The 21049-nt window shown below is 37.7% G+C and overlaps 1 protein-coding gene across 2 annotated transcripts in view; it reads left to right on the top strand.

The window, feature by feature from the left end:
- LOC127434463 (matrix metalloproteinase-16-like) overlaps positions 1-21049 on the top strand; it is a 77032-nt gene that overhangs the window by 26881 nt on the left and 29102 nt on the right. For both annotated transcript variants that reach the window (XM_051687249.1, XM_051687248.1), the window contains 2 exons: positions 3586-3890; positions 20219-20380. In XM_051687249.1, the coding sequence (XP_051543209.1) occupies positions 3586-3890; positions 20219-20380 (467 nt within the window). The remainder of the gene's footprint in view (positions 1-3585; positions 3891-20218; positions 20381-21049) is intronic.

Below are 21049 nucleotides of genomic sequence, written 5' to 3'. Positions count from 1 at the left end.
CCGAACTTCCCCGATAGAGAACAATAAACAAACCAAGGAGCTGTGTTATAACGTTCTTTCCCCCCCCCCAAGTTAAACCCTAAACCTAAATCTAACCATAAAGTCTAACACCTTACCAAACCATAAACCTAACTATCTTTTCAATAGGAAAATCACTATTGTGTACCATGGACGAAAGAGAAACATCTGGGTTTTGAATGAGGGTTCTTACGATTTTTCTGAAGTTTAAACTGAAGTCATTTGTATTGCGTAAATAAATATGGAGTGAGTAACTAAATTAATTCATTCATAATGACATATCCTTTCTACTATCCTTCTATTTGTTGATTGGTCTGTCTCTTTGGAAATAAAGTTGTACCTTTTCATATGAGGCAAGTCAATCAATAGGCTATCGATCTTATGATTTTGCCATGAGTTGTCATTAGACTATGTTGGCTTTATGGCATAGGTTGCAGGTTCAAACCCCACAAGGGGTGATAAATGAATTGAAACTATTGTGCCCTTGAGCAAAACACTTTACTTTCGACTGCCTCTGGTCATGTGGCAAAAAATAAATATTATATTTTTTAACAGCATAGGCCTAGTCATGCTACTTCTATTCAGGCATTGAAAATCTCACCCTGCCAACCAAGAGCCCAATGGCTTACAGATTTGATGGAAATTTACACATAATTTTCTCTGTGATTTTTTAACATCTACAAAATCAATTCATGAGGAGCACCACATGAAGGTTTGGGAAAGCTTGTAAGTCACCTTACACTCCATACTGCTCTAACAAGCAGCCTTCATGCCAGCTGAGCTGAAAAACTCTAAAGCCTGAGAGGAAAGTAAAGATCTGATGGGACGTGAGGTTTAGACAGGATTATGATATCTGGGAACTACAGCTGAGAACGACAGGAAAAATACATGAAGAGTGTAAACCAGATGTTGATCTAATAGTTTGCGCTCATAGATGGAACAACTGTCTGCCGATGATATCCAAACCTCATCCTACACCACCTGGAGGGAGAAAGTGATGGAGAGCCTAGGTTTCAATGAGATATTATGTCTTGTAAATATTTTTAGAGCCACAGCTTTAATACAGTTAAAATTCCTTTGCACATTGGAGAAAACAGCTGCTACTAGAGCTGATAGAGAGTCTTGGCCACTTTAGACACTAGCACAATGTTTTATGAAGTACACAATAGTCTTACTTGAGAATAATTAAAATAAAAGGTGATGTGCGTAATTTTAATCGATGCTAAAATACCTTCTCCTATTCCAGTTTCATATGCAGAGACAACTATAAGAAAGATATTCTTAGGTTGATTCTCATAAAAAGTGTAAACATTGTGGCTGTGTGGCACTTTCAAAATATTAGGCTTCTTTGTTTTGTTCGAGCATCCTGAACAGTCCAACACAGCAAAATTGGCTTAACCAATGGCATGAGTCTGGGGTAGAGATCAACAATTTATTTGACCAATGGAAGATGGGGCACAATATGTCTTTCTTTTTACCATCGAACACAAAATAAGATGTTAGGCAGGATTTTGGCCTCATTAACCTTTCACTTTCTTGCATTTATTCGATACAATGAAAGTGAATAGTGACTGAGGCTTTTAGTCCCTAACATTCTTCCTTACATCTCATTGTGTTCTACTGTAGAAATAAAAGAAAGTAATGTGGGCTGGGAACAACATTGTTTTGAGTAAATGATGACAGAACTTTCATGTTTGGGTGAACTATCCCTTTTAACAAATTCACTCCAGAAGCACCAGAGGCAAAAGAAAAAGCCAGTTTGCTAAAAAATGACAGGATGCTTACAAAAATCTAATTTAAAATGTGTCTTACACATTTATAAAAAGTTATGAGGTTTGAAAATTGCCCACATCAGGCCACTCTGTAGCGCAGTGAGCTGTTGATAATCCTCAGTAAGAAAATAAATCCCGTCCACAGGAAATCATATTTCAACACCTGTAGCACCCCCTGCACAGGAAGACTGCTGGAAAAACTGCCATTTTCCCCCCAATTTACTCTCTTTGTCTGTCTCTTTCTCTTTTTGCGCAAATATGCAATGAGTGAAATACATTAGCTCTGTTCCAAAACCTAGTGAGCGGCCTACCTCGACAGCATTTTTAGGTATCAAATCAACGTTATGCTGCTTTGTTAGATAACAAATCCCAAGGCAGCGTACTTACATTGCATTCAATACCTAAAATGTATAAAATAATTCAATCTAATAAAGAATGGGCTATTTTACCCAATATTTGTGTGTTATGCATTTTTATACTTATTAGAGTATCATGTTGTTAGCTTAGCAACATGCTAATGCCATATTCTACTGGAATAGTCTCAAGTGTGTTATTTCTTTCTGCCATTGAAAAGCATTCCAAATCAGTCACTAAGAGTCTGTTTAGACCAAATGCATTCTTCTGCTAAAAAACCCCCACAGCTAAACACATAGAACAGAATTCTTTTTTTTTATTTATTTATTTTTTTATAAATACAGCGCTCCTGATCAAGACACTGAAAAAACAGGTGGACACGGCACAACGGTCAAATATGTTCATCTAGCGCATGTTCACATAGAAAACAATTCAAAAAGTGTTGACAGACACAACAATGTGTTCAGTGTGAACAGCTCTTTATAAGGTTCCATTTCAGATGTTGCCTTAAGGCTCGGGCATTCCAGGATCATCTCGCACACGGTCGAGGGCTCTGCCTTTCAGGGTATACTCTGTTGACCGGAAGCTAGGGCTGCACAATTAATCGAAAAAATTACAATTACGGCTGCTGCAATTAACTAATCGTGAAAAGTGTCAATTACAGCATTCCATTAAAATCTATTCCCGTTTAATTAAAATTTTGTATTTACATTTTTTTCTGTGGTTGACCATTGTAACCAATCGCAGAAATAAAAGAGTATAAAAGCCTATCAGTAATGGTGCAACAAAACTAGAATGCTCCCAGTCTAATGATATAACAGCGATAATTAAGGAACAGTTCTGAGCTTGTTTTTGGATGTGTAGCTTACATAAAAAAAATATTGATTGTAATTTTCCCCCCACAAAAAAGAAACAAAAAAGAAAAAAGGAATTGAATGTAAATTATTTTAATCTAAATGAATAATCGTGATTACAATAGCAAGGGAAATAATCGACAATTCGTTTTTTTGTCATAATTGTGCAGCCCTTCCAGGAGTGAATATGAAAGTGTCCAACGCAAGCGCACTATGACTGCTTTGAGATCCTCTTTTAGTACAGTCAACAACAGCAGGCACATGTGCCAAAAATGCACACAGACCAGGACTGTCCATGTGTCAAGAAAAGCTAGGCTACACACGGACAGTCCGCGCAGACTGTGCTGATGAAGAAATTTGCGTCACGCATACTGTATGTCTGCCGAACAGTAATGCGGACAACCAGTGTATACTTTGGCCTTTAGAATGTAGCTGCCTATGTAGGTACTATACAGCAAGGCAGCTCACTGCATTTCGGTATAACGCAACGTGCTACAATTTCACAAAACTTTTAGACTGTATATAATGTGATCATGATATCATCAAATAATGCCCATATTCTAATAGATGTCATCTGCTCTTTCTAGCATAAAAAACGTCACACCTAAGGTGGGCGCGGAGGAGACGCACAATGCCATTCGCCGTGCGTTTGATGTGTGGCAGAACGTCACGCCGCTGCGATTCGAGGCAGTGCCCTATAGCGACCTGGAGCGCAACAAGAAAGATGTGGACATTACTATCATTTTCGCCTCAGGTTTCCATGGCGACAGCTCTCCCTTCGATGGAGAAGGGGGTTTCCTTGCACATGCCTACTTTCCTGGTCCGGGAATCGGAGGAGACACACACTTTGATTCAGATGAGCCCTGGACTCTAGGGAACCCGAACCATGATGGTATGTAAAACTGGTTTTATTGGTCACAAATAAACCCTGCATTGTCTTTCACTCCATTAGGAGCGAATAACTTGTTGTCTAGGCCCTGCTTTTCTAGACTGCTCTCTAGAATATGATGGAATCGAATAGGCCATGTCTTCAAGTTTTTTGACCACTTTAAATTTAGATTACATTAAATGTAAATGTTTTTGTCTGATTATTTTTAGCTAGATTTGTACAATGTTTTACTTCCTACATTAACCATTTTGAATATAAGTGACAACAATGACTGTTTGGTTGAAATTATGGTTCTTCTGATGGAAAAAATAATAATAATTTTTTAAGCCATTTCAGAGCAAATACACATTAAATATTGTGATAAATATACTGAATATCATCTAAAGGTTGAAAATATCAAGATATAATCTGTTAAACTATATCACCCAGACCTAATTCACAAACACACTCTCTCTCAAACATGCACAAAGCCTGTAGTCTAGAGGAAAGAACTCTTGTGTGGATCTGTCAAATCAATCCCCAGCCTGTTGCCAGGGAGGTGGCGATCTGTTGCCAGGCACAGTTGTTTTGTTTGTTTTGTTGACGTGCAGCGAGGGATTACGGCTCTCAGAGGCAACTGCATCCTCTCTCACATGGGACAACACTTCCACTCGCTGGCTGTGTACATCCTCTCAACCTCTCTTCCTGTCTGCCTGAGTTGTAAGAGAGTTCTGCTTTAAGTAGGTCAGAAGCACTGTGTGTACATCAGTAAGTGACAGGGATTGTGGGAGCATAATAAGGGGAACACAGCTCACAGGATGTTTAGTCTGGGTTAGGGGGACAAATGCATTTCTCTCTCTCTTGATCTGCCTCTTTTCCATTCTATTCTAAAATTCTCACCTTCTCTTTCACTTTTTTACCAAATGTCCCCACTAGAATGGTAAAAGCTGAAATCTCTAACATCGTGGGGAGCAGCCAACAATCGTCACAAGGAAAACCACTTAATAAACATACTAAATAATGTCTTAATGAAAATGCAAGAAGGTTTGTGTGAGGGTCAGGTTTATGCATAGGGATAGGGTAAGGAGATAGAACATATCATTAGCTGAGTATAAACAATAGTAGTCAATGGAACATTCACACAAAGAGAGAATATATCATAAATTTAGTTTTTTTTTTTAGTTTGTTTTTTTACCCTATTTGCAAGTTGTTGTTTTTTTCTTGTTTTAAGTATAAACCACACTAAATGTTGTAAGATTAAGGCTTTAAACCAAGCAAAACATTGTAGTGATGTTTGTTGTCTAGTTTTAGTTTGGGTTTGGGGGACATACAGTACATCGACGGTTCTTTTAGTTGCTCTGTCGCTATTTTAAAATTCTCACCATCTCATACACGTTTTTTATCACTAGATTCAGAGTCAGATAACTTTGCTGGGCTGTAGACTTGTGTGAGTGTGTGCGAAGGAGAGTAGTTAGGCCTCACAGCAGGAACATTCTCCTGTTCTCATTCTAGACTAAGAGAGAGAGAGAGATTGTCTGGGACGATAAAGGTAAAAAATACAAAGGACAGAGTGATAAAAACTATTTGTTTACAACTGCAGCTACGTTTTTAGCTTCAACTTTGACTAAATGAAGTTGTGTGGCCTCTGTCTTTCTACAATGGTGCTTTGGTGAAAGATCTGTTTTGGTAACCAAAATGTTGTAGGGTTGAACTTGGCACTAGATCAATGCACTTAGCCTTTAAGTGGTTATTCCACAGCAAAAACATTTTTTTACTCAGAATTTTTCTCTTGTTTCTTAAATTCTTGGGATTGGGATTGGGGTGGGGTGGGGTGGGTGGAATAATAGGGTTCAGAACAGTGTTACTATGAATGCAAACTTTAATACAGTGAAAAAGACACTCTATTAGCATAACATAAATATATATAAATAAATAACAATTTCCAACATTCTTTTGAATGTCCATGTACTAAAATAAAATATTTGATGCCATGATTGTACCTTCATGAACTATTACTATTATTTTGAATGGCCATGGAAAATGAAGCAATGTGATAATTTTACGTGGTCACAAAAAGTAGTCTGTTAAATTACCTGATGAACTTTCACATTTTGTTGACCCTTTATGCTTCAGAGCTAATGTGTGCTTCTAAATCACTTGCACCTTTATTAGCAACTGACACATAAGTGCCAGCTTTACATGTCATACATTCTGCTTTCCACTGATCTCGACCTGGATGAAAGCATGAGAATTTTTTGTGCAAATCTTCTGTAAATTTGCACTTTCGTTTGGGCATTGTTTCCACTCAGCTGTCATTTGCTGCTACTGTCAAGCAACAGTTTGATACCGAACACAGCAGCGCTTCGCGCGTTCACGGAGAGATTGACAGGCAGGAATTTGTCCAACAGTTGCTGCAAGCCTCTTATAATTGACCAATTGGTGTGCGAGAAGGCGGGATTTACAAAGAGGAGTTAAAGCAATGCAAATATGCGCGCCACACAATGAAGAATTAGATCAGATGCACATCATAATGCAGCTAAAGCCGAATCCCGGACATTTTCGCAAATATAGAAATCCCTACCGGTCCCTTTTTTAAGGTCTGAAAAAGAGGACATGTCTTGGAAAAAGAGGAGGTATGGTCACCCTAACTCGTTATACCTTAGCAACACACTAAAATAACTCAGAACACCATAGCGAACACAGAGCAACATGCTTAAACCACTCAGAATGCCTTAGCATTCGCATAGCAACATGCTAAAACCACTAAGAACTCCTTAGCTGTTAGCAACACAATTGAACCACTCAGAACAGCTTAGCATTCACATAGCAACAAACTAAAACCACTTAGAACGCCTTAGCAATCACAAAGCAATACGCTAAAACCACTCAGAAAGCTTTAACAGTCGCATAGCAACAAGCTAGAGCCACTCAGAACGCCTTAACAATCGCACTGCAGTAGGGCTGGGCAATATGTCTCTCGATATTTTTCAGCAAATTGACGATATTCGATATATATCTCGATAATTATGTATTTGCTCTAGAAAGGTTCAAAAGTGTTGTTTTTTGTTGTTGTTGTTTTTTTGTTTTTGTTTTTTTAATCAGAGGAACCATCATTTCATCCAAACAGCCACTGCAGCCAAGTAGATTCAATATTTTAAAGATATTAAATTAAAATATAATAATTAGTTTTTCATTAAATAAAAACAAGGGAGAATGAAATTCAATCATATTCATTGATATGCACTTTATATTTATATTGCATGTACAATGATACATAGTAGTTTCATATGAAGCATTATTTACCTTAAAATTTTTTATTTTTAAATCTTATTTTTTAAACTCCAGTTGAACATTGCATAATACTTAATTATTCCTGTGGGACACGTCAGGTTTATTATTATAATATAATGCTTAATTATCATTATTATTCCAATTATTAGATTTGCGTTATACAAAAGTAATATATTTCTGTCCTGTTTACTTCACCTCCACCTGGGGCATTTATTTTGACACCAAAAGTGCTGTTGTATTTATTTCAACTTCACAAGGAGCTTTTATTTCAACACAAAAAGGGCAATGTGTATTTGACAGTTTACAGTGTTCTGCATTTCCTGAAATGCTGTAATCTCCTCCTTTTCTGTTATACGGTGCCGCATTTGAAGATTTGTATAATATCTTGTAGCGGTTACAAATGTATGGAAGTGCGAATGTTTGAACCGGCTTTACTTTGATTTCACAATGCACGTGAACTGATCTGAGAGCGCCGCCATGCGCGTGCACACAGATCAGCGTGTCACCGGTTTGTTCTGAATTACACACAGACCGTGTTTATCTGTCTTTAAATCACAGCCTTTTGTGGATTAATAATCACATATGACCAACTTGCCATTTTTAAGTTATTTTGATCAATGTTGCAGGCCTGAAGGATTGTGAAATTAGTCTACTGATGCACTCTTTATGAAACTAAATGGCCAAATGAAAGCACATTAAAATCATCGTGATATTCACGATATTGGTAAATTTTACATTGTCAGCAAAATTATCTAGATTATATCATTAATATTCGATATATCGCCCAGCCCTACATTGCAGCAGGCTAAACCCACTCAGAACAACTTATTAATCACATAGCAACATGCTAAAACCACCCATAATGCCTTAGTATTTGTAATGCAACACGTTAAAATACACTCAGAATGCCTTAGCTGACACATAGCAACACAATTAAACCACTCAGAACACTTTAGCAATCACATTGCCTCACACTAAACCCACTCAGAACGCCTTTGCAGTCGCACAGCATCACACTAAAACCACACAGAATGCCTTAGCAATCACATGGCAACATGCTTAAATATCACCTAGAACACCCTAGCAATTGCATAGCATCACGCTAAAACCACTCAGAATGCCTTAGCAATCCTATAGCAACAGGCTAAACACCTTAGCAATCACATAGTATCACCTTTCTAATCACCTACTACAGCTGCCATGGACCATGGTGGAAACTTCTTTTCACGGGCAAGCACCACTCACGTTTTCTTTAAAAAAGGTAAGAATAGTTTTATATCTACAACGTCCCCCATCTAATTCATGTTTGCCAATTTCAAATAAGATTAAACCTACATGTACACAAAAAACATGTCATATTTTCAGCTGCTTATACAGCTAGATCAGCCAGGTAGTATACAGATTACACTCCTTACAAAAGATCAGAAACTGTTATGTTTTCACCAAATTTTCCCCGGGGGACACAGCGGAACATGAATTCCAACAGATTTCTGAAGTTTTCACACTCTTAAAGTTGATGCGATAACATCGGCTGCAGTGGAAAATATGGAACGTTCATGTGGCTGCACTCATGCAGGAAATTAAAATTACAGAGTGATATTTTCTGTCCCTCACACAACTGAGGGTGAGACGGGTTTAAGGTAAGAAAAACAATAAGAGGGAAGAGGAGTGGAATGCCCAGAATGTTTCTTGAATCAGGTGTATTAAGTACTTAAATAATTTAACAATTTCAAATCCGATTAACAAGTTTAGATACATGTGTAGAGTTGTCCACAAGAGCAGGTTGGAATTGTAGTTTATGTTAGAGAAGGATGCTGGGTATTTGAGGAAGAGGGCGTAAGGAGGAAGGTCTTGGGAAGAACTGAACATCTGAGTACAACTACTTTTGGAAGACGAGAACAGGCAGGATGAGTGTAGTGGATAAAATAAATGTTTCTTGAACTGGAGGAAGAGGAACTATTTTTATTGCATGTCTACACGTGCCAGTTGGCTATCAACATAGAGAGAGGTTTGTGTATGTGTGTGTATATTGATGGCAGGTGGCTTTGTTCTGATAATGTACAGCATTTGTTATTTAAAAATGTACTATATAGCTTTGTAGTGATTAGTTCAAGTCAACATTAAATTTAAACAGACCCTATTACTTTTGTTTTATTTATTTATTTTTTTTTAATATGAATTGTGTAAGTTCTGCACCACTTCTGACACCATTCGGAATTGCAAAACAAAAATTTTTTGTTAGAGTGGCCTGACTGGATGCAACATTAGCCCAACCAATGGTGTGTTTGGGCCAGCAATTTGTGGTGTTTTGAGTGGGTTATCCCATTTGCCTGTACCATGGTGGACAAAGGGAGTATTTAAAAATGTAATTAATTATATCATATATTAATATAAAGATAATAAAAAACAAATGCACAATTTATCAGTTACAATTTTTAATTAGTATATATATAAAAAAAATCATAATCTTTTCACAATTAAAATGTAATAACTTTCTCCACCTCTAAACCAACCTTTTTTTTCCACTTATGTAACCAAGGCTGTGCATATTGGGAAAAATTATTTTAACCAATAATATCATACCAATAATATCATCCACGATCCAATCAAATTCTGATTTCCCACAAACATTTTTTTGTTTCTCTCTGAAAATATGTCCTATTATTGAAGTTAAATGTGTTGCAGATGTTGTTTAATGTAGTCTTGATGTCCACTGTGTCACGTGACCAGACTGTGACATCATTTTTTACTTTTCTCCCCAATTTGGAATGCCCAATTCCCACTACTTAGTAGGTCCTCGTGGTGGAGCGGTTACTTACCTCGATCTGGGTGGCGGAGGACAAGTCTCAGTTGCCTCCACTTCTGAGACAGTCAATCCGTGCATTTTATCACGTGGCTCGCTTTGCATGACACCACGGAGACTCACAGCATGCGGAGACTCATGCTACTCTCCGCGATCCACGCACAACTTACTGCACGCCCCGTTGAGGGCGAGAACCCCTAATCGCGACCACGAGGAGGTTACCCCATGTGACTCTACCCTCCCTAGCAACCAGGCCAATTTGGTTGCTTAGGAAACCTGGCTGGAGTCATTCAGCACGCCCTGGATTCGAACTCACGACACCAGGGGTGCTAGTCAGCGTCAATACTCGCTGAGCTACCCAGGTCCGTAGACTGTTACATCATTATACTAATCACAAATACTCCAACATTCATATATTGCAGCTGAAAAGACTTTATCCACTGTATACACTCATAACTATATAGGATAAGGCAGAATTAGCAATAACATATTTATGAATAGCAAATATACTGTATGTTATGTGGTTCGTTGTGGTTTTTATTGCCTGCAGACCTTGTGTTATGTACTGTATGTGATCCATATCCTGTAAGTGTAAGGAGAGTGACTCACGCTGGTACACACCAGGTCTGCTCTTAAAATAGGCACTCACCCACCGACTGGAGCATTGGCATTCCATGCAGGTAGCAGCAGCCCCTTCTGCCTGCACAGCCTGCCTTTCTCTGTCTCTCTCTCTTATTGTACCTCTCTTTCCATTCAAAATTTGCTTCACACAGCACTGCGAGTAAGGCTTGGATAGGTTGACCTGTGTGTGTGTTTAAATACTGCCCTTAATCTCTGCTCTCTCTCTCATTTTTATCTCACGGTCACTTCCACCTGGATTTTGGTCTCAGCCTATATTTGTTCACAGTGCATGTTTTATTACTCTTAGGAGCAGAATTTGTTCCAGAAATTGGCTTGATCATGTGAATTCTCATCAAATGCTGCCTTAAACTTTAAAGGAAGTTTCAGGTATTTTTGAGAATTAAGAATGCAGATTAGCTAACAAGTCAACAGGCTGTAGTCAGAGTAGATGGCATATTTACTTTGATGCATATGAAAATGATGCTACTTTGGCTAGAACAGTTCGATTAATGTGTCATAGTCATGTACCTAGGTGTTGACCCTTGGGTCAATGAAACACTGAGTTTTAGTCCACTTGAAATTTGTATTTTAAACACCACATATTGAAGAGGTTGCACTTTGTGTATATCTCTCACAGCATCCAATATAACACCAATTGGTATCTGCACCAAATGATGCTAGACCTTTTCTTAAAACAAACTTTTCACCAACTGGTCCCTCAAGGTGATTTTTAGCGGATTTATGAAATCAGTTCCTATCTGGTTCACACAGGTTTCTTTGTAGCATATCACAGGTGTACTTCATCACATTAACTGGACATGTTCCACAAAATCTGACAACCAGAAAGTGTCCAAATACTTAATTTTGAACAATGTGTCTATTGTTTTAAAACTGGAAAACTAACAAACTTCTTTTTGTGAAATGTTTTGCTTGAAAAAGTGTGCTTGTTTTATCTTTCTGATAAATGATAAATGCCACAATGTTTGATTTTTTTGTATGTAATGCAAAGATATTCCTACATAAAGCTCAAGCTGGAGATCTGATTGTGAAATCAGAAAGGCAAGAGTAGAGCCAAAATAAAGGGTGTTAGTCTAGATGTAAGAGCTGAACAAGAGCAGAGAAGAGGTTTGGGACAGATGAAGCAAAAAGAGAGCTGGAGAGAGAGAGAGATGTCAGAGCAGCTGGTCTGTCCACAATGCCTCATCTGTTCATGGGCACCAGCTAATTTTTTCACACTCAAGAATGAACTTGAACCAGATCTCCTGGAATCAGCCACGGGTAACACAAGAACGCCAGGAATCCGAGTACTCAGCTCTCTCTCTCTCTCTCTCTCTCTCCATTCCTGATCCAGTTACTAAGAGATAGCCTACTCGATGGGCTAACAAAAGCCCTCTTGTTCTCTTTTTTCTATGTATTAATGTTTTTATTCACCACTTATACTGAAATGAAGAATATTTTTCATCCATAATTAACATTTTAGATTGCTCTTATTTGCTGCACAACAATGTTGGGGGAATGTGCAAAGTATAAAATGCACCCTGTAATGGCATTTGTGTATGTGTGTGTGCTTTCTGTGTTGTTTAGTACCTGATTCTTTAATTATGCAAATCAGGTAATGGCACAAACATACAAAAAATCTAGTGCTGTACCCAATGTGCCCAATTCCAAATCTAGTGGGTCGGTTTTGAGTGCAAGGTTGTGAACAATGCAGTAGACATCTACAATCTGGCATACTTTACAGGGACTGTACAGCATCACTCTACCACTGTGATCCAGGCGCCTGAATCAGCTTTTAAAATGCTGAAAATATGCATTTAAAGATTACACAAAGTGTCTGGATACATGGCCAATTATAACACTTTTTCCCATCTTTTGATGACTGATGAATAACTGCTGCCATGATCAATAGAAAATGCACACAAATATCGCTTTTAAATAATATTCTGTTCACCGCTTGCTTTTCATGAACAGGAACAGTGCTATGTTAATTGTGCCTGGCAAATAGTGCTGAGTTTTGTGAATGGTGCAATTTATTATCATCATAATTTACATAGAAAGGAGCATATTTGTGCCATTAAGTATAACAGTGAATTAATTTATACTAAGGGTAGCACTATTTCAGAGCCTTTTGCACCTACTTAAAGTTCATTGTAGGTGCTTTGTGAAATTGTAGGGTTTGCTAAATGCTAAAGTGCCAGAACTATTATGTGAATACGCCTCTTTCTGTTTTATAAGCTGTTTTTTTACGCTATTTTTATCACTATTCCTACTGTTTTTATGGTCCACTGTTACAATTTCTCTGCCGTTAGCATGATGTTCTCAGTAGCATCTGTTAGCACAGTCTGTTGCACTGTGTTCACTGAAGAGTAGGTGAAGGTCTGTTTATTTGGTGTGTAGCACAGCATTAAGTGAGGCAGGTCCATTTATAGGGTATGCTAGCATGCTGGAATGGGTGTTAGCAGGATGTAGCATTAGCAGGGCTTACCACATGCTAAAGTGGCAAATGGTTTTGTGAAACTCAACCCTACGTATGTGTTTTATCATCTGTGCTGATGATGTTAGCTGCTAGTCCTACTGTTTTATGGTCTACTGTAAGGATTTAGCATGCCTCTAGCATGATGTTCTCAGTAGCATCTGTTAGCAGGGTGTATTTGCAGTGTGTTAACAGAAGAGTAAGCTCATGTGGTGTGTTAGCACAGCGTTAAGTGAGGCAGGTCCATTTATAGGGTATGCTAGCAGGGTGTAACGGGTTGTGTTAGCAGGGTGTAGAGTTAGCAGAACCTGTTCACATTGTAGCATTAGGCTGATTTATTTGAAGGGTATGTAAGCAGAGTGTAATTACTTGTGTTTGCAGGGCAAAGAGGATAGAAATAAAATAAGCAATTAAAGAAATAGAAAGGCAGTTAGCAAAAAAACAGCCACTGCATAAGCAGCACAAAGGCTGTACTCACAAGGTACCTGTTACTTTTCTTGACAAATCACATTTGTTTGTGATCAGTGGATAAGAACTTGGATCACAACACTAGATAAAATCATTTTATAGAGATTGCTGGGGTGGATTTAAAAAATAAATAAAAAATCATGTCAGGTAAACTAAAATAGATTACACTTTCTTGCATACAAATGTCTCCAGTGAGACATAAATGTCCAGAGATTTGAATGTAGCTAAATCAGGAATATGATTTTAGAATTGCTCAAAAATGTAGAGTTAACAGGGCCTGTTCATAGGGTCATTCTTACATCCTCTGCAGGTGTCTTGGCAATGTCTTGCATAGGATGTTTCAATTTTGTATATGAACTTGAAGTCTTTTATAATGTTAGATGCAGCTCTCAGGTTTTAACACAGAAGCACATTGCACATTCAGAGCAAATTAAACATTGCTCACTACAAAAGAGGAAAATGCATTTGGCTCAAAGCAGAAAAGAGACAGAGAGACGAGAAAGAAGGGGCTTAGTTAGGCCACAGGCGTTTAGTGTTTTCCATGAAATCCTTTTGAAAGGGCTGGTAGTAATTTCCTGAATGCATTGTAAATTTTGTGGAATTGTTGGTACAGCAAAGGACATTTCCTCTTGTGGCTCTTCTCTCAATGGCTGAAATAGACTCTGTATTCTTCTGGTTAGATGCTGAGGAGAAAGGCAGAATAATGAAGGTTAAATTAATGAATTGCTCTCTAATACCTGGCTTTCCTGTCTTGAGTTGAACAGGATCTTTGTCCCCTGCAAAGAGGAAATTTGTATGGGATGTAAAATGGGTGTAACTTGCCCCAAGGGTATTCTGACTGAGCGTGTCTTTGTGTATAAAAGTGTGTCTGGTTCACACTCACACACAGATCTTGCCTTACTGAATTTCCTCTGTCCTTAAGTTACGTCTTTCCCCTGGGAAATACAATATGATGTAATATCCTTGGCTAATGAATCTTTGAAAGTTCATCAAGAAGTTCTCTGTTATGAAAATAAATGCCCACTGTATGCAGAGCAGAAACGTTTGTCAATCACTGCAAGTGGTGTGAGTTGATCCACCTAGACATCGTCTATCTCGTGTTTGGAATTAAGCTGATACTCCATCAACTTCATCATATGTAATGAAAGCCGAGGTCTCTGGAGTCCTGTGTATGTGTGTGTGTGTGTGTGTGTGTGTGTGGGCTTGGGTGGTTTATGAGGACTTTTTTTTTTTGTTTACCAACTGGTAATTACAAGGGTATTATGCTATAAATGTGGTTTATGAGGTGTGTTTTTTTGTCTTTGTTTTTGTTTTTTTTGGATATGCACCATGGTAATACAATGTTATTATGTAGAACTATTGTATAGCTTTATCATAGTGATATGGTATAACCATTTGATGCCATCACTGCCACTTTTTTTTTTTTTTTTTTTTTTTTTTTGAAAGGGTGTGTAGTCTATATGTTTAGCATGGGCAAAGGTAAGGTGATTCCCAAAATGAGGTCAGTTTTCTTGGCAAATTCCTTTCATGTCTGTTTCTCCCCTTTGTTTCCCATCACTTTGCTTTTTTCACTTGTGGTTGATGTGAGAACTTGCCTCTCAGCTGCCTGCTAATTAATCAGGGTCTTTGGTCTTACACAAGACCCCGAACGGTTCAAACACAGCTGTTCTCAAATTAACTTTTGAAAGAGAATATTGGGAGAACCTCAGCTCAGGTCAGCAGATATGACAGTATACACTTTACTCCAAACATCACTAGAGTAAAGGGTTTCTGTCCATTTTCTGTGGAGAGAGAACATCTAAACTAAGTTTTTGGTACTTGCCCATACAAAATTTGCGGACATGATGCTAGAGTGTTGTGGGTGGTTGCCAGGGTGTTCTCAGTAGTTGTTTAAGTGTTGCAATGTGGTTGCTAGGGTGTTTTAGGTGGTTGCTGGGGTTCTACTACCCAAAGTCTCTATATTCTGGACTGGTCCCTTGATATGGCTTGGGTTCCTACTTCAATGCAAGACTATGGGATTTTTATACCCCTTTTGTTTGTCCACTTGTCCACACACACACACACACACCTGTAAAAGCAGCATGATTTAGGGTAGACACATAATAAGGTAATGATACTGCTCACTTGTATACATATGAATGGGAGAAATCATAAATACAGCTCTTTTTGTTTATTTTTGATACAGCCATTGAAACTCTTAGTATGGTGGCTATAGGTATGGAAGTCCTGTCTTACACTCAAAAGTCACTTGTTTGTTTACTCCAGAATGTGTATGCACATTAGCTGGACCATCCTGAAAATTTTTATTTTTCATGTCATTTGAGCTAAAGAAGCACGATACATTGTGTCCGATTTTATTGCTGATAAATGTTCTTTGGATCTTGACCTACAGTTCTGGAGATTTTGTTCTTTCCCCATTCCCATAGATAGGTGTTGTACTTGTGTGACTGGAAATAGATGCCCAGAGGCTTTACAAATATGGCCACCAAGTGGCCTGACTTGCCATAAAGACACTTTATCTGAGGTATTATTTATGTCTGTAACCCAATTTGTGCAATATGAGTTACACAGCAAAGTTAAGGTTAGAGATTTTTCAAAATGTAGCCTGCTTTCTATAATACTACAAAGTGCTGTCATTGCAGTCTCTGTCTCACACACGCTCTCTCACTCCCACCCTCCCATTACTCGTAAATTCTTAATATTGCTTCAGTGTTGTGAGTATACAGTTTGTTTTCCATTTAATGCTTTACCAAACTAATATTTTCATCTGATAACAGAACTGTAACAAATGGTCTCATGTGTTTTGTACATAGTTGGTCAACTGTGTATTTTGGAACGTGTTGCTGTCATTGACCTTGATGCAGCCGTAGATGGTCGAATTCTCCAGGGTGATGTTCCATGTGCTGAAATAGACTGAAATATCCAGGAATATAGAGCACATCATCTGAACAGCATCTCTTGCACTGAGCAGTTTTAAATAAAACACAAGCTGAATGAATAAAAATGTGTCATCTTTATCCGTGAATTGTGCATGCTGTCAGAGGATAAAAGATTTCAAGAGAGAGAGAGAGAAAGATAGCAAGACAGGTGCAGGAGAAAGTGTGAGTCACAGTTGAAGAAAACAACTAAAGCTTTGTAGCTATCTTATTAACTTACTTAACTCTGTGTAAATTTATATCCAATGTTACAACTTGTTCTCATGACGACATAACAACGCTAAACCCTGTATTGTGTTACTGTAACCTGATTTTATAACACTAAAATCATGTTAACAGATAATGTATACATCTTCTGGCTATTCCTTTGAAACAATGTGTTTTTCAACAAAAATAAGAAATTAGAAATAAGATAATAATGCAATTTTTATTTAATCTACTGCCCTCAGCAGTTCGGAAAGCGTACAACACTTCTCGCACTGTATGTTTAACGCTGTAGATTCTGTCATAGCACAACAACATCGCTAAGTAGCAAAGTAGTGCAGGAAACATTGTCTGAGTATTTTTGTATGCTGCTACATGCGCATTATTTAAGAATACATGTTCAAGAACCCTTAAAGGGATAGTTCACCCAAAACTTAAAATTCTCTCATGATTTACTCACTCTCATGCCATCCCAGATATGTATGAATTTCTTTCTTCTGCAGAACACAAAATCTTATTTTTAGAAGAATATTTCAGCTCTGTAGGTCCATACAATGCAAGCAAATGGGTACCAAAATTTGAAAAAGCACATAAAGGCATCATAAAAGTAATCCATACAACCTCAGTATTTTAATCCATATTTTCAGAAGAGATATGATAGGTTTGGATGAGAAACAGATCAATCTTTAAGTTCTTTTTTGCTTTAAATTCTTCTCCCTGCCCAAAAACACAAGAAGAAGAAGGTGAAAGTGATCTGTTTCTCACCCACACCTATCATATCACATCTGAAGATATTGATTTAATCACTGGAGTCTTACGGATTACTTTTGTGCAGATTTATATGATTTTTGGAGCTTAAAAATTTTGGCACCTATTCGCTTGCATTGTGAGGACCTGCAGAGCTGAAATATTTTTCTAAAAATCTTTGTTTGTGTTCTACAGAAGAAAGAAAGTCATACACATTTGGGATGGCATATGGGTGAGTAAATGATGAGAGAATTTTCATTGTTGTGTGAACTATTCCTTTAACGAAAACGTAAGTTATTAAAACTCAGGTCTGTTCTGTTTTTGTTTTGTTTTTGTTTTTGCTTTTTTTGTGAAACCGGTTCTGAATAACTATCATTCTCGGTTCCCAACCCTATTTGCAGTTGCTGATGTGGCCATCATGGGTGTGCTATCCTCTGTGGTCCTTGGTTACCATCACATAGCATTTGCTCTGCTTTGGTAACTGGGCTGCAGCCAGTGGCACCGTTTTCTGGCTTGTGGCGTAAAGTCTCATTTCAAAATCTTCACAGAGTGAGCAGGGTGGGGTTTTCCATTTGAGCACAGAGGGAAGATGCTCAGCGTGGATGTTTGATGTGAGGGTGTGTAGTGACAGTGTTCATACAGTAATGATTCCCAGCAGTAGCCATGGTTGCTCTGGATGAGTTATTCTAGAGTGGAAACAGAGATGGATAACAATTATGTACATAAACAACCACACACGCACACACACACACGTGTCTTGATTAGATTTGACATTCTTGTGCACGTATCATTAGGCGCTTTGACACATGCAGCCTTTGCTGTAAATGTACTGTATCAGTATTTTTCCATTTGAAGATCAAGCATGAAAAGGACTTGTAGAAATGCAGCCAAATCAGGTTAAAGTTAAATCAAAATTGACCCTATTTACTTTCATAATACACGGTCCTGGTCTTATTCATGGATGCTAATCCAAAGAAGAATAATCAAATATATTTATTATCTTTCATCAAAATGTAATAACTTGCTCCGCCTCTGAAATGACTTTCTTTTTTCACTCATGTCATCTATTCTCTGTGGGCTACAACATTAACCAATGGCCAAATAGTTTTGTAGGGGACAGAGTCGACAGACTCACTTTCAGGTTTGTCTTGATTCTGGAATGGAATGCTCAGTTATACCGATCAAATCAAATTCCAATATATATATATATATATTTTTAAATATACTGTTTACTTGGAAATACATCCCATTCCGAATGCCATTTTGGTTTTATTGTCTTTACTGGAGTTGTAACAATGTCAGAAATGTTTTGTGTCAGTGCTTAAGGATGTATGAATAAAGCCATAACATTAACAATTCAAGCAAGGTTATGATGTGCTGAAGTACGGAATGAATGAGATGAAAGAATTTTGATGTTATTTTGGTGGTGGTAGGAATTCCTTTAAAATAAGGATGCCAATCGATTAATATTTGAACACAGTGTTTTTAAGTCACAGTGTCAAGTTAAATGTACAGTAGTTTTAAACTTAGAAAAACACATCTCGAGATTCGGAACTGTGCTCTGTCCAGCTGTTTTTGAAGAATGCTTCTTTATCTTGTGCTGTCGCTAGTGTCAAGTTGGCCTAAAGTTGGTTTTGTTGTCTGTTCAGCTGTGCGCTGCCTATACAGCTAGAGTTTCACTTACTGCCCCCAGCTGAAAACAGGCAGTACTTCAAGCTTGAATGTCTATTTGCACCTATTATTGTCTATTAAATAGCATCTGCCACACAAGCCGTCTATTTGCACCCCAATAGTCTGGTGGAACCACTGAAATATGCAACAAACTAATCAGTAGATGTCACTGCAGTGGTGTAGGCTGTAGAGATGGTGTGTGATTTTGTAGTGCTGTCCTAGCAACCATGGATCGAATTCAACTTTTGTCCCACTCTTTTTGCATTCGATTTCCTGTTTCCACTCTTAAAATTTACTTTAATACTACTTAAAACAATAGATAAAAATGAATATAAATGTTGATTTTATCGCAGTGATTTGGTCACGGTGAATGTTGAGGAGTTCAGAGAAGAGTTTGATCCAGAGGCGGGGTCTGTCATTCGCATTCGTTCCCGTGGCTAGACATCGCTTGTGTGTACATTGCATCACTGTATTACTAATAGTGTAGTAACCATGTTCTTTGGCAGAAATCATAGTTTTATATGGTGCTAATATAGTAACCATGGTTAATTTTGTGGTTACTGTAAATTTACAAAACAAATACCTTGGTGAAACCATGGTTACAGTAGTAAAACCAAGGTTATTTTTTTCTAAGGTAAGGTTAAGGTTAGGTTTAGGGGTGGAGGTTAATGTAGCATGTCTGTGGGACTCTAAATAAACACAATAGACACACTGCAGTGATGTTCATACTGTATATTAATATGTAAATATGGGTGCAATTAGTATCTACCATTATCTGCACCAGGGTTGGGGTGCAAATACTATCTGTTACTATTTGCATTGGGGTGTAAATAGCATATACCATTATTTGCACCGGGGTGCAAATTGCATCTGCCAAAATGTTATATTACGGTCAAGGGACATGATTAATATTTTTTATTTAATGTTTTATTTTATTTATTTTTTTAATTAATAGCACAGAAATTATGTTAAATTGTCAGCCTTAATTTAAACACAAAAAGCCATTGTGCGAATAACATGCAATTATTGTACATTTACCGCAACAATTCGGTCAATTGAAGGAATTTAAATGGTGTGAGATTTTGAAAGTGACTAATATCTGTCGATTCTTATTTGTCTGTGTTTTTTGTGTCTGTAGGAAACGACCTCTTCCTAGTGGCGGTACATGAGCTGGGTCATGCGTTAGGCCTGGAGCACTCCAACGACCCCACGGCCATCATGGCCCCTTTCTATCAGTACATGGACACAGAGAACTTCAGACTACCACATGACGACTTGCAGGGCATCCAGAAGATTTACGGTAAGATCTCCCTGTCTAGGTCTACATACCTAGCAAAGCACTATATCTAGCTCTCTCTCCTCTCTGTCTTCCTCTGGGCCGCACACATCACTAGAGGGGAACACTCCTGCTAATCCTGTCAGGTGGCCCTCCTGACTGATTCATTCAAAAATCATTTATTCATTTCACAATAGAATCACCTATCCTTTTATGTTCACAGAGGTTGATTTCTCATCTGTCAGATTCTAACACACGTTACGCTACCCAAAATCTGTCCATGCTAACTCTTCAGTGCAGGTTAGCCTTTTTGTGTAGCGTGATAATGAGTCCAGAGATAATAGAAGTTTACAATGCACTGCAGTTGAGGCTTTGCAAGGATGCTCGACTAAGTTTGATGGATAGCTACCTTACCTAAAAGTCTATGCTTTGGCTAATGTTATGTAAGGTTAGAAATAAACATTTTTAAAACAATTGCATTAATGGAACATCCATTAAGTATTCGATTAAATTTCTCACAATGTTAGGTAAAAAATAAATTGTACATCCCTTTTTATTTTTTTTATTTTTTTTATTTTTTCAAGTTGCCAAATTAAGTTTTCAGGAAATTTTCAGAAATGTTATGGTAACCTTTAAAAACATACTGCTAATGTTTAAAGTTCATGGTAAAATCACTGTAATGCACCATCTCGG

The sequence above is a fragment of the Myxocyprinus asiaticus genome, chromosome 44 (assembly GCF_019703515.2).
Source record: "Myxocyprinus asiaticus isolate MX2 ecotype Aquarium Trade chromosome 44, UBuf_Myxa_2, whole genome shotgun sequence".
Taxonomy (NCBI): Eukaryota; Metazoa; Chordata; class Actinopteri; order Cypriniformes; family Catostomidae; genus Myxocyprinus; species Myxocyprinus asiaticus.
This window is presented reverse-complemented; position numbering and strand designations above follow the sequence as displayed.